General features: G+C 35.1%; 3 protein-coding genes across 3 annotated transcripts; all 3 read right to left on the minus strand.

The window, feature by feature from the left end:
- Nucleotides 1-2,973: 2,973 nt before the first annotated feature.
- On the minus strand, nucleotides 2,974-6,367 carry LOC117615390 (plant UBX domain-containing protein 2). Its single transcript, XM_034344466.1, has 3 exons — nucleotides 5,062-6,367; nucleotides 4,150-4,428; nucleotides 2,974-3,527 (listed from the first exon to the last, which is right to left on the minus strand). Exons 1-3 carry the CDS (start codon nucleotides 5,986-5,988, stop codon nucleotides 3,270-3,272), a joined length of 1,464 nt encoding a protein of 487 aa, XP_034200357.1. The 5' UTR covers nucleotides 5,989-6,367; the 3' UTR covers nucleotides 2,974-3,269.
- A 3,972-nt stretch (nucleotides 6,368-10,339) lies between these two features.
- On the minus strand, nucleotides 10,340-10,860 carry LOC117617706 (DExH-box ATP-dependent RNA helicase DExH1-like). Its single transcript, XM_034347200.1, has 2 exons — nucleotides 10,611-10,860; nucleotides 10,340-10,539 (listed from the first exon to the last, which is right to left on the minus strand). Exons 1-2 carry the CDS (start codon nucleotides 10,825-10,827, stop codon nucleotides 10,340-10,342), a joined length of 417 nt encoding a protein of 138 aa, XP_034203091.1. The 5' UTR covers nucleotides 10,828-10,860.
- A 1,876-nt stretch (nucleotides 10,861-12,736) lies between these two features.
- LOC117616201 lies at nucleotides 12,737-13,544 on the minus strand. Its single transcript, XM_034345443.1, has one exon. It carries the CDS (start codon nucleotides 13,434-13,436, stop codon nucleotides 13,044-13,046), a length of 393 nt encoding a protein of 130 aa, XP_034201334.1. The 5' UTR covers nucleotides 13,437-13,544; the 3' UTR covers nucleotides 12,737-13,043.
- Nucleotides 13,545-13,869: the final 325 nt, after the last annotated feature.

The following is a 13,869-nucleotide window of genomic DNA, read 5'->3' on the forward strand; positions in this document are numbered from 1 at the left end:
CCTTTAACTTACAGAAAAATAGACATAAGGATTTTTTATTTTTTTTATTTTTAAAGTTGTGATAAATTTATTCATTTTTTAGTATGTCCTCCTCCTATATCTATATATAAAGCAAAAGGCAAAGAATGGTAAAACATTAAAAATACTAGAAAATGTCATTGGTTGATGCAAATATTAAGAATTGAAATTATTAATTCAATGACGATAATATGGTAAATTCATACTTTTTCATATTAAAAAAATTAAAAGAAAAAGAAAAATCAGATAACGGATCATGTTTTTATGGAACACAACTACCCATTATCTTTTTTAATTCTAAAATAAATTTAAATTTAAAAAAAAAATGTCTATCGCGGCACGAAAGCATGTGCCAAGAGGCTAGTATATATGTATATATAAATATATTGCAAGTTTGATTTGTATGGGTGTGGCACTCACTACCACAACAGAACAGAAGGTAAGGTACTAAGGTATCTATATATATAGGGTTAATGACCTAAATGGTCCCCCAACTATTGCTCCAGTATCATATTGGTCCATCAACAAAAATTTTCATTTCAAACATCTTTAAACTTTTTATTTTGTACCAAGATGGTCCATCCGTGACAGATTCTGTCACTTCTGATCACGCAATGGCCACATAACTGAGTTTTGAAGGGTATATGCGACTTTTTGAGAAGCTCTATTGAAGGGTATGACTGAAATAGTCCCTTAACTATTGATCCAGTATCATTTTGGTATACCAATTTTCATTTGAATTGTTTTGGTATCAAGATGGTCCTACCGTCAAAGCCCGTCAATTTTATTGTTATTTATTTTTATATTTATCTTATTTTAAAATTTTTAATTAATTTAACCAATGGACAAAAAAATATTTACTTTTTAAGTCATTAAAATAAAAAATAAAAAAAGCCATGTTGGTGGTGAGATTCAATTTTTTTCAATTTTAAAATTAGGTACAAGTTCCTATAATAGTTTCCTTTAATTTTTAATTATTGTTTACTCTTTTAAAAAACTTGTTATTTTTTTTTTATATTTATGTGATTTTAATTAATTTAAACAATAGAGAATTTTTTATTATTAATTGTTAGGTTAGTCTCATGAAAAAAAAAAAGCTATGTGACTAGCGAGATTCAATTTTAAACAAATTTCTAAGTTTTATAATAGTTTCCTTTAATTTTTAATTATATATTACTATTTTAATTCATAGAGACATTTTTACTCCTCAATTTAACAATAAATTTGACAGACTTTAATAGTAGGATCATCTTGATACAAAAAAAAAAAAAAAAAGAGTTGAAGGATGGTTCAAATGAAAATTTTAGTTGGTGGACCAAAATGATACTTGAGCAATAGTTGGAGGACCATTGGGATCAATAACCTTTTTAGAGGAGGATACTCACCTAAAAATACGATTTTGTCCCTCAATTTCACGGAATAATACACAGACCTTTTGGTTTTATATGAGAAATAGAATAATCAAAATATTCTCTTCCAATCCAAGCTCCGTCCGTAGCCCCATGTCAAATTGTCAGTTACTGGGGGACCAAGAAATTATTATCATGTCTTGTCTTGTGCCGAAGAAAGCACACCATGTTCAAGGCACGATAATAATTGAATTGAAAGGGGGATTTTGATTTTGGAGTCTTGTTTTTGGATGCTTGAACTTGAATCAAAAAGAAAGTTAAGGGCATGTTTGATATTCAACTTGAATCCAACTTTTTAAACTCAAAAACAGAATTTGAGTTCAAAACAAAGAAAACCTGTTTGGTAGCCCTATTTTTAAAAACTCAAACTCAAGAACAGCTAAAAAACACCCCAATTATTAAAAACAAAACATATCTGTTTTTTTAGTTTTTTTTTAACAACCCACAAGTTCTCAAATTTTTAAGATTTGAAAACAGTTTTCAAATTGCATACCAAACAAGTTTTTGAAACTTAAAAATAGATTTAAGAACTCATTATTTTTAAGAAAAATCAACATTTTTAAGTTCCCTATTTAAACAGGATACCAAACGCCCCCTAATCTTTTTGAAGAAGTTGCATGCATAATGCATGCTGTTGTTGATGGACAATGAGAATGGACCCATGTCTCCCTCCCATCACATTCACAATCACAATCAACATGTGCAAAGCTTTCGTTCCTCGTTTTAGATATGTTTTTTGGAGTTTTTGAGATCCAAACAAGATTTTCCATGTGATGTGCTTTCTTGTTCATCAGCTCATCAGTCATGCTCATGACTTAAGGACATGCGTCATTGCAATTCTGTGAACAGGTAGTCATTAGCAATGAATGGATAGCAAAATTTGATGAGTGTAACTTTTTGTTTCATGTCATTTTTTTTAAATTTATTATTCATAGAAAAGAATAGAAGAAACATCTTCCTGTTTTTTTTTTTTTTTCTTTTCTTTTAATTTCTTTGCTTTGGGTAAAGAGGGTGGGTGGTGGAAAGGGTGTTCTGGAAATTCGAAGAGAAACATGTTTATTTACTGAGATAATAGTTGAGAACACCACCTCGTAAGCTATGCATTTTAAGGGGCTTGTTTACACATAAAATGGACTAATGGTCTGTGTATTTTATTTTATTTCTTTCTTTCCTAGTCAGAGACATAGAGTAATAAAACTTAAGTAATTTAAAAAGAAGAACATCAAATGCTGCACTTCATTCGACATGTTTATGGGGTCTGTCTGACTTGACTTCTGAATATTTTTATGGTTTTCTCCCAATATAAAACATGTAAAAAAGGAATCAAAGAAAAGTTGTAAGAGTTCCACTGTCAAAGTTTCAGTGAAAATGTGTATGTGCGGAAGACAAATCTTAAAAAGAAGAACGGAATTCTTTTTAAAGCTGTTGCAGGATGGCAGTAGAGAGACAGAAGCACTACGCGTATTTAAGATTCATTCAAGTCATAAGGGCTGTTGCATTGCGTGTTTCGTTTTCTGGAAACAAATATGAATGATAAAAATAAAAATTAACACCAAATAATGACTTCATCAAGATTAAAATGATCAAATTCATCGTACAGACATTTTGGTATTTGGTCACGCACAAATCAAGATCACAGAAAATACATACTTCATCAAATGTGTGGTCAGGTCTGGTGGTATAAGGTGAAAAATTGATCTCCAAATACAATCTGGTTGAAAATAACCGTACGAGTGGGAGAAGCATATGATATGAAGATGCTGAGAGGTTCATACCAAGAATGGAAACTATAAAATCCTGTCTCAGGGCTGCAGCACAAGGGGATATATGCAGCTACAAAGCTTATACAGGAGCAACAGCTGAACCACTTGTAAGCGGTTCACTAATCTCAAGGAGTTCATTACACAGCCCCGTGAAAACAACAGAATCGGTTTCAATAGGTTTAAACTTGACAAGAGCTGAGGGGACCAAATCCTCATCAGCTAGTGTTGCAGCTTTCTCCCCTGCTCTAGGAAAATGAGGGATCACCCGCCGTTTGATAGCTACAGGATTTAACAGCTCAAATTCCAAACTAGGCTCTTTCAATGCCGAGCTCACATACTGGTTCATCAAGACCAAGCAAAAATTAAAAAGAAAAACTTTTTAACTTAGTAAACGCAAAAGTAAATATTAACTTTGAAGTCAATTGATTATAATATATCCTGTTTCTTTGTGTCTTCATTGTTTACCCCTTATTTGGGGCTGAATACATGATAGTTTTCTAACCAAACTTGTCTTAAACGTCGAAGACTACATCCATTCATACATCAAAGACTAATTATAATCTGTCGAAGACTACATCCATTCATACATCAAAGACTAATTATAATCTGCAGGATAATACATAATTTTAATCTGGAGAAAATGCAGATTTCTATAGTTGTTGACAAATAATACAATTTTTGTTTCTTGAAAAAAAAAGAAGAATGGTTTTATAGCAGGCAGTTTTAATAAACCAAGGGAGAATCTATGGGGAAATAGGAATTAGTAATTCTTATGAAAAGAACCACAACTGTATTTCAAATATGTCACTTGTTCAGAAAAGAACTAGAAACAACATACCTATATATTTACATGTACGGTACTTACAGCATATTCATTTTCACCCTGTTATATATCTAAACTACACTCATAGAATCAAAGACAACTAATTAAAACATTAGGAGGATGGTGAAAGACTAACCTCATATAGAGAGCTAGTTGACTCCCAAGGAGAAAAAACACCCTGGAGCACCACTCCATCAGGAAACTGGATCCGGACAACAGTTTTTCTGTACCTGTTTTTAGCAGCTTTTGCCTGCTTTTCCTTGTATGACCTTGGGATCAACATCTGCGAATCTTCAATCTTCTTCTTTCTCGTTTCAGCTTCTCTTTTTAGTTCCATAGCTGACAGGTTATAGAAAGATTCTGGTAGCTCCATTCTTGCTGCTACACTTTCAGAGACGGAAAAGAAGACCTTGGTCTGAACAAACCAAAAATTTAAGAGAATCAGAAGTAGTTAATTGAAAGAGAATGGATGAGACATAAATACTATAACAGGAAGCACTAAACAATGGTAAAACAAAATAAAGGAAGCTTTAAAGGTTATTACACAGAACACACTTAGAATGGAGTTCAGTGTAACCAATTTAATCATTTGAAATGTTGCCACAAATTCGGAAACAAAAAAACTTAATAAGGACATTGGACGAGAACAGGTTCTCTGTGCAAAGTAGATGAGCTAATATCATTATCTAACCGGAGTTTTTGGCTGCGGTGCTTTTCCCATCATTTAACTGGATTTTTCTAACGATATTTCTGATCTAAAATTTAACACACAATAATATCCAATTCTTCCGGAGTGTGCTTTGATTTTCTTTGAAAATGGAAATGCAATCCTCATACCTGGTGAATGGGACGAACTATAAAATATTTCATAAATTTTAGCTTGTGGCCAATAGTACCAACGCTCAACTAGGTGTTTCTTACATTTCATACATAAATTTATAACTTTCAGGGAAGATATGTCGAGGCATATAAAGTAGATGATCATTAATTACTGCCATAAAGGACAAAATAAAGATGAACGTGTGAACACCATCAACGGTTAACATACCTGGCGGTCGACCTTCTTTGGTTCAATCTGTTCATCCACCTTAGGTGTATCAATTGATGGAGAATTTTCGATCTTTTGAAGTTCTTGTACCTTTGGTGGTTCCAGTAACGCTATTCCATTTTTCATCAAACTAATTTGTTCCTCCGAAGGGACCTCCATCATTGCCCACATCTCCCCTTCCTCCTCTTTCAATTCAAACCCCACAAACTCCAGCAACTCAATGCCTCCCACAACCTCACCAATGGCCTCCCTTATCTTTGGATTACTCATCCGAATCTTTCTGAACTTCACGTTCTCCGGTTCCTTAACTATATTCCTCAACAGCCTAAGAACAACCTCCACCGATCCTGTAACCGGATTTCCTGAGGCAAAGGTGCCAATGCGAGCTTCCAATTCACTCCGAGACGACCCAACCCCGATATCCTCCGACCCTGAAACACCAAGACCCTCTGCACTTTTATTGTCCACCGAAGTATTAACACAGGTATCTACATGTACGGAGACTTCGTCTTCTGACCTAAAAGATTGGCCGCAGATTGGACATTCGTAGACATTTAGCGTATACCCATTTTGGGATCTCTTCCCCGGAGTGATCAGAGAGTCAAATGGATCAAACCCATTTTCCGGTTTGCGATTAGGCTTGGAATTATTCGAAAACTCCGGCTGGTTCTGATCAAGATTCTGTGTTTTCTGAGGCGAAGGCTTGGGATTTGGCGAGGCAGCCGATGAACTAGAATTTGAATTTGAATTTGAAACGGGGTTGGGGTTGGGCTTGGGCTTGGATTGGGAAGCCTGCGATTGGCGGAGGAGGGCCGAATTAGCGGGACCTGATGAAGACGACCCCAAGACTCTACCTTGGCCCTTGAATTTACCAGAGGATGAAGACGAGAAGGGATTCTTGATGAATTCCTTGAACTTGTCACCCATCTTGATGTTAATTCGGCAAGGTGCTCAAACAGACACAAGGAGAGAAGCTAAAACCAGAGGTTTGATATATGAAGCAGAACCGGAAAATGAAATTAGGGTTATAAGGGGGTTTCTTGATCAAGGGAATAGGGGTTTGATGAAGGAAGGAAAAAGTCGTGGTCAATTGGACTGGTTTAGGAATTAACAATCAAGAATTATAAGAGCAGGAGTTGCTTGGATAGTTCCGTTCTTGTTGACTTCGCTCGGCCGCGGTTCATTGTCTAATTTTCCCCGCCAAACGGCATTTCGTCCTTAACGGCCGGGTTTCCGTCCCCGTCGATGTATTATTATTTTTACTTCTTTTTTGTGTGAAATCCTTGTCAATGTATTTATTTAATTAATATTTAAAATGCAATTTTTATTTAGCCTTGTGCAAGTTTTCTCTTTATTGTTTTTTTGGCCCTTTGGCCAATCAGTTGTTTAATTTTTTTCAAATTTTCTTAACTCATGTTGCAATATTTCATCATCACCCGGTTTATACTGAAGCAATTGGATGACTGCCTAACTGTGATTCATATTGAAGGAGGAGGCTCCAGATTCATGAGCAGACTAGGGGTTTCTATATTAATTATTCCAGTTATTTTTCCCTTGATATTCCTCCTGTAGCAATAAATCAAACTCAATTTCTGATTTACTTCTCAATTTCCAATATGCAATTACACATATAGTGCTATAAAAGATAACAGGTTGAGTGCTTCATTCAATCCAAAAGTCATAAAATTACTATAACGCAAGACATTTGAACCCTGCAATTACATAATTTCAACTTGACCATGATAACCTATAGGGGTCGTTTGGTACGGCGGACTGTCATGGACTGGACTAAATCCTGGGACTGTCTTGGATTAGCTCGGATTGGACTAAGCTGGATTAAGTGCTGACCTACGTTTGGTGCTGCGTCGGACTAAGAAGTTGGATTGTAAAAATAGTGAAGACCTATGTTTGGTGCAGTGTTGGACTAAAAAATAATTCTTATAATATTTAAATTTAATTAAGAATTTTGACTTAAAATAAATAAATGTTGCAAAGAAACCCAATTCAAAGATTTAAAACAATAATAAATAAATAAAAATTCTTATATTTTTTTAAAGAAGCTGATTTTTAATATTCTTAAAGATAATATTTTTAACCCAAAACAAATATCCCAAACCCCACCCACCCCTTCCGTCCTCTCTTCCTCTCTCCATCCATCCTCCTCCCTTCTCTCCTCTTTATTCGACAACAAAGCCCCCCTCCCCTCCTCCTTCTCTCTTCTTATTTTTCTCTCTTTCCCCTCTCTTTCTTCAACCAAATCCATATCAGGTTTTTTTTTTTTTTTTTTTTAAAATAAACCAATAGATGTTGCTGGGGTTGGGGGCAGAGAAATGAGAGGGAGCCATTGATGTTGCTGGGGTTGGGGGCAATGCAGTGGACGACGATGGGTCGGAGGAGATGGGTTTCCAGAGTTGGATCGGAAGAAATTCTAAAAATACGTTTTTTTTTCTTTTATTGTTGGGTCCAATCAGATCTTGGAGTTTTAGTTTTTTCAATCAAGAAAATATACTTCTTGGAGCTTCAATTTTGTTGAGGTAGGGAAGTTGCGGAAGAGAAAGTGATGAATGGCGTCAGGGAAGAGAAGCCAGGCCAGTGTGTTGGACTCACCTGTTCAGTTTAGCGACAGTACTATTTTGTGAACCACATTTTAGGCTCATTATATTAGAGGAGCTAGTGAGCCATTTTTTTCACTGTTGGACTGCATAGTCTCATTTAAGTTAGTCCTCCCTCTTACCAAACATGGGTTTTAAGTGCTATTTTGTCCAGTCCAGGTTAGTGAGGCCTACCAAACATGCCCATAAAGAACAAAATCACACTATTGATCACCTTCAAAATCAACCCAGAGGCTACTAATACAACAAGGCTTTGTAGATCCTTGACCCAAATAAACAACCGCACTGCTATAATCAGTTTTTAACGAATTTAAAAAATAAAAAAAAAGTATAGCCGGCTATACTATATACTCTTTTTTTGATTTTTTTAAGAAATAGTATAGCCGTACGACTATACCGATTTTTAGTAATTTAAAAAAAATAGTATAGCTGTTCGGCTTTACTTTTGTGACACGTGACACCTAGATGGTGGGTGCATCATTTTATATATATAAATGGTATAACAACACCTTAAAAAAGAATATTTAATTCAAGAAATTTCACCGGTATAGACATGTGCCGACGAAATGTCGTCAGGAAAGTTTTTTTTTTAATTTTAAAAATATAAATTTAATTTCTTTACTTTTGTTTTTTGGCATGCTTCTTTAATTTAATATATGTAATTAAGTAAGATCTTAGACTTTTTAAATTACTTTAATTAGTAATTATATTTTAACTATTATTTGATATAAAAAATATTAAAGAAAAAGTCAACAAAATAATTAATTTCTATTATTAAGTCTATTGTGAAATCATTTGGGTGTCTTAATTAAATTTCTCCAAGCCCAAGAGCCCAATCTATTACTATTACACCATTACTCGAGTCTCTATTTCGCCTTCTTTATTTTTTACTTTTACACAGTTATTACCCTTATAAAGATTTTAGCACTTTTACATTTAATAATATCAGTCCCGATCTCTTGGACCACATGAGTCCAAGAGATTGTGGTCACCTACCGTTGGATATTAATCCAATGGTTCAAAATGATATATATAAATGCAATATGACATAAATGATTATCACCCGATTCAAGTCATAAATGAGTGAACCGTTGAATTTACATCCAACGGTGAGTGACCATAAATCTCTTGGACTACAGGGGTCCAAGAGATCAGGACTGTTAATAATATATTATATACGTACGCACATATTTATCATGTTTAATACACATGTTTTTTACAAAAATTTCAATAAGACACAAAATTCTAACATATTATTGAATAAAATTAATATATTTTTTTTAAGGTATAGCCGGACGGCTATACAGAGTTTTTCCCTAATTTTTTTTGAAAAAAGTATAGCCACGCGACTATATTCGTTTATACACATGTTTTTTTCACAAAATTTTCAATAATAGACACAAAATTTTCACATATTATTAAATAAAAATAATATATATTTTAAAAAGGCATAGCCGGACGGCTATACTCAGTTTTTCCCTAATATTTTTTTTAAAAAAATAGTATAGTTGTTTGGCTATACGTGTTTTTTAATTTTGTTTTAAAAATAGTATAGCCGCACGGCACTACATTTTGAGACCGGGGCATAGGCGCTGGTTGGGTCTATATATATATATATATAATATAATAGTGTAGCCGCCCGGCTATACGTTTTTTTATATAATGTTTTTAACAAATAGTATAGCCGATCAGCTATACTCGTTTTTCCTAATTCTTTTAAAAAAATGGTATATCCCCGTGACATTACTTTCATGACATGTGGCACCTACGTGCTGGGCGCGTCCTTTTTTTAATCTATAAATAGTATAGTCGGGTGGCTATACTTTTTTAAAATAATATTCAATCCGAAAAATTTATCCTGCATAGACCTGTGTCGATGAAATTTCGTTGGTAGAGGTTTTTTTTTGTTGGTAATTTTAAAAATATAAAATTAGTTTCTTTACTTTTGTTTTTTGGCATGCTTCTTTAATTTAATATATGTAATTAAGTAATATCTTAGCCTTTTTGAATTATTATAATTAGTAATTATATTTTTATTTTAATTTAATATTTAAAAAAATTAAAGAAAAAGTTTCCAAAATAATTAATTTCTATTTACTAAGTCTTTTGTGAAATATTTTAGGTGTCTTAATTAAATTTCTCAATAGCCCAAGAGCCCTATCCATTACTATTACCCCATTACACGAGTCTTTATTTCGCTCTTTTGATTTTTTACTTTTCCAGAGTTATTACCCATATAAAGGTTTTAGAACTTTTACGTTTAATAATGTATTATACACGTACACACGTATTTCTCATGTTTAATACACATGTATTTTACAAAAATTTCAATAAGATACAAAATTCACGTATTATACACATAATTCTCAGCATTTTTATTTATAAAAAGTATAGCTGTTCAGCTTTATTATTGTAACACGTGGCACCTAGGTGATGTGCGCGTCCTTTTGTTTATATATAAATAGTATAGCCACGCGGCTATACTGTTTAAAAAGAATATTTAATCTTATAAATTTTAAAAATATACTATACTGTTTAAAAAGAATCTGTATCAACGAAATTTTGTCAAGAGATGTTTTTTAAAATTTTAAAAAATATACTAAAATAAGCAAGAGGAACAAGATAAAACTTGTAAAATTCAGCAATGCGGCTCAGCTTAATGAGCTTTACCTGAATGAATCACCAGCAAAGGATCGTTTTGCAGCATCAGCATCCTCTTTCTTATTTATTGGTAGGAGAAAAGGGTCACAATGAGCAAGGGCAGCTGCAATTGTTAAGGCAGGATTCAGGCATTGAAAGATAGAAGAACCCATTAGAAGCATCTTCCCAATTTTTGGATCCAATGGTAGTGTGCAAAGATGGTGACCTGTCATGTAAGATTTGTCAGTCAACTACCAGAGCTGATATTCAGTAGAGACTTGCATAACTGATACATACCAAGTGGAGTAAGCCCCTCCATGTCATCTAAAGCTCCAATGGTTTTGAGAAGTTCGATTGCATTTTGAACAGCATGAGGATCTGGTGGCTGAAGTGCCTTAGCCAAAAAAGACCCAACAGCTCCAAGCTGCAAACTTTTGATGTGGAGGCATAGCTCTTGCAAAGGTGTTCGGAGAATTTCAGGTAACTGATATTGGAGCATTGCATCATGGATCATTTTTGGATATAGTCTGTAACAAACTCCAGGCTGCACACGACCAGCACGCCCTCGCTTCTGGAATCATCACCAAAGCAATAAAATTTAATAAAATGTTTATTTTGACAAACGATAAATGGATCCAGCTTGGTAGAGTCTCAACAAATTTGAAATTTGTTAGCATATGTGCAATTTTGAAAGGCTAACAATTCTTTGTGGATTGAACATCTAAAGATTTTTACCTAAATTGACCGTAAGTCCCTTCATACATTCATATCATACATGACAAATTGTTTTATGTAAAAATATTGACTAAATATGAAAATTGGTTTTTTGAAATAATCATTTTTTCAAGATAATTTTCGACGGCTTTTATTCCCTACACATCAAAAAAGAAAACTTAATTTTATGAGATTTTATTACGAAGTATATATTTACTTAATGAGCCATCATTTTTAGCCTAAATCGTATTTTACACTAAAACCGATTTTTCATATTCTGATTTGGTGGGAATTTGATTTTGTAGTAATTTTCATATAGAGAATACTTCCTTATTTTCATTGTAAACTTAAGTAAATTGAGTAATATAAAAATAAATAAAAGTAAAAGGACAAAGACATTTACTTAAATGCTAAAAATGAAAATAAGGTAATTGAAACATCAACAATAATTTTTCTGGCGAAGAGAGGTGCAGCGCCTTAATAGGTCCGTCACTCACCCCAACACCTTTAAAACAAAGGAAACCATATTGGAGCTTTGTGGTATTAGCTAATGCAGATGAGGTCTAGGTCGATAAGAATTCGCAGGGCATTTTCGACCTCATTATCATTGTCAAGGTGAGCAAAATTAGCAAAGCATCCACGTTGAACTTTAGGTAGCCACCACAGCCAATAGTGATCTGCAATCCGCACTGCAAATACATGATGTCTTGCAATATCTGTTCCTCGGTACATAACTTCCAGTGAAAATATATACTCCCATTACAATTATTAACCATATTATACACCAACAATAAGGATTGAATCAGAATTTTACAATCCTCGATACATGACTTCCTGTGATGTCTAACTAGCCTTCCTCCTCCAATACAGGCCAAACCTGGATATCTAAGAGCATAATCTGTTTCAAATATTAATCCAGGCCAAGCCAGGATAGCTAAGAGCATAACCTATGACAAACGAACAAGCTCTAACCAGACACAAATGAGTAACAAAGCAACTGCATACCAATGTTGTTTTGAAAAGAATGGCTTCCACTTTCCAGACAAGCCGCAGCAAAACCAACCTTCTCCAACTCCGTACAAATGGAGAGGATTACCTTTAGGCTCCAGGTTTACAAGATCAATACAATGTACAATGACCTGTTGCATGACCAACACAATCAACCGCTGCCTTAGTCTTAGACTGCAAAAACCCTTTTTTCTCCCCTAAGCAACCAGCCAGATTAGTATGATTGGCCTCTCTGCTTAGCAGGAGGCCGAGCTTTGGAATTAGAGGCCTCTTTCTAGATCTATATTGCTCTACATGTTATGACATTTTCCTCCCATCAGCACGAGGAAAACTTCCCAATTCCAGATGCAGGAATCGGTTGCACCTAAGTTTCTCCCCATCAGTACATAGAGCTTAAAGATTGAAATAAAACCAACATAATTCTCAAGTTGAGAGGCTAAGATGTAAGCAGAGACGCAGAGAGTGAGTTAACACAGCCAAGACCCAGGCATAGAATGATATTATGCAGACATAAAAAAAGAAAAGCCTGCTGGTAAGTTGTAACTTGTAGCAGTCTCAAATTGATTGTGCTTGCTTTAATCTATGGCACCTTAACTTCTAATAATCTACACCAACATTTATAACAGAAAAGGGATCAGTCCCAGACTGTTGTTGTTCACTATCAATACCTAAATAGCCTATGTATCAAGCATAATACCAAATTAAATCTCACAAACCCAGATGCATATTAATCCGAACCAATGTACAGGACAACTAGTTGGATATATAAGCAGCACATACCCTAAAACTCAAAGATCAACAATACATAATTATAGGGCAAATTTCCACAAATTCACATACAAAAATCCCTAATTTCCAAATTCACGGACACATAGCAACAGAAATTTCAAAATCCGATTAAAAAAGAACTGTAGTCAACCCAATAATAATGTCTCCACCACAAACACAAAATAAACCTCAGAGCTCCACATCTAAGATCTAACAACAACTAAAACTTATCGAGTGGACTCAGTCGCGATTCTTCAAGCGTTCGACGCGCTGGTTCAAATGCTCGATGCGGATGACGAGGTGGGTGACGGTGTAGAGAAGCCAGTAGAAGATCAAGGCGGCGGCGATCAAGAGCGCATTGCGCTGGCTCTTCATGATCGACTTCTGGTGGCGGAGGTGCTCGGAGGGAGTGCACGAGTCGCCCTCGCAACTCGGCCGAGTCTCGTACTTCCAGTAGATGTCCATCAGCAAGAAGAGGCAAAACGGCACCACCGACAGAAACGGTTTCAGGAGATTGCGGGTGACAGCGACGAGGCCCTTGCGGAGGCCGTCGAGGCCCGGGAGCGTCAGGAGCAGGACCATGATGGCCTCTGCAGCCGCGGCGTATCCTAGTACAACCCACTCCAAAGCCATCGGATCTCAGTTGCTTGGTTTCGGTTTCTGGGTTTGGGATTGAATGAAGAAATTCTTTGCTTCGTGATTAAGGACTTTGTCGCTTTCTCATCTCTCAGCGCTATTTATGGAGGACAGGAAAAAAGTAATATTTCTCGATAAAGTCGGTTGATTGATGTTTAGGAGGTGCGGTGGAAGGCCGACATGTGGCAGACTTGTTACTTGGACTGGTGGACATTCGTGATACAGGTGGAGACCTTTTTCCCAGGCCCCAAGTCTTCTATGGCGCTTTTTTTAGTCATTTGGCCCAACCCGTGTTTTGTGTTATGGATACGAATAACCCAATAACCCAATTACCCAATTTACCAACCCAAGTTTAGTCGTTTGGCCCAACCAGGTTCAAGTTTATTAGTACATGTTTTGGATATGGATATAATAATGGAAAGTCTCATAC

Source organism: Prunus dulcis, chromosome 1, assembly GCF_902201215.1.
Source record: "Prunus dulcis chromosome 1, ALMONDv2, whole genome shotgun sequence".
NCBI classification, from domain to species: Eukaryota; Viridiplantae; Streptophyta; class Magnoliopsida; order Rosales; family Rosaceae; genus Prunus; species Prunus dulcis.

Excerpts from the sequence above, each read along its gene's own strand:
- LOC117615390 (XM_034344466.1), bottom strand. The coding sequence starts at position 5,988 with ATGGGTGACAAGTTCAAGGAATTCATCAAGAATCCCTTCTCGTCTTCA. Across the intron at positions 4,429-5,061 it reads CAAAGAAGGTCGACCGCCAG|ACCAAGGTCTTCTTTTCCGT; the intron begins GTATGTTAACCG and ends TGGTTTGTTCAG. Across the intron at positions 3,528-4,149 it reads CAACTAGCTCTCTATATGAG|TATGTGAGCTCGGCATTGAA; the intron begins GTTAGTCTTTCA and ends TTGATGAACCAG.
- LOC117617706 (XM_034347200.1), bottom strand. The coding sequence starts at position 10,827 with ATGATCCATGATGCAATGCTCCAATATCAGTTACCTGAAATTCTCCGA. Across the intron at positions 10,540-10,610 it reads GGAGGGGCTTACTCCACTTG|GTCACCATCTTTGCACACTA; the intron begins GTATGTATCAGT and ends CTTACATGACAG.
- LOC117616201 (XM_034345443.1), bottom strand. The coding sequence starts at position 13,436 with ATGGCTTTGGAGTGGGTTGTACTAGGATACGCCGCGGCTGCAGAGGCC.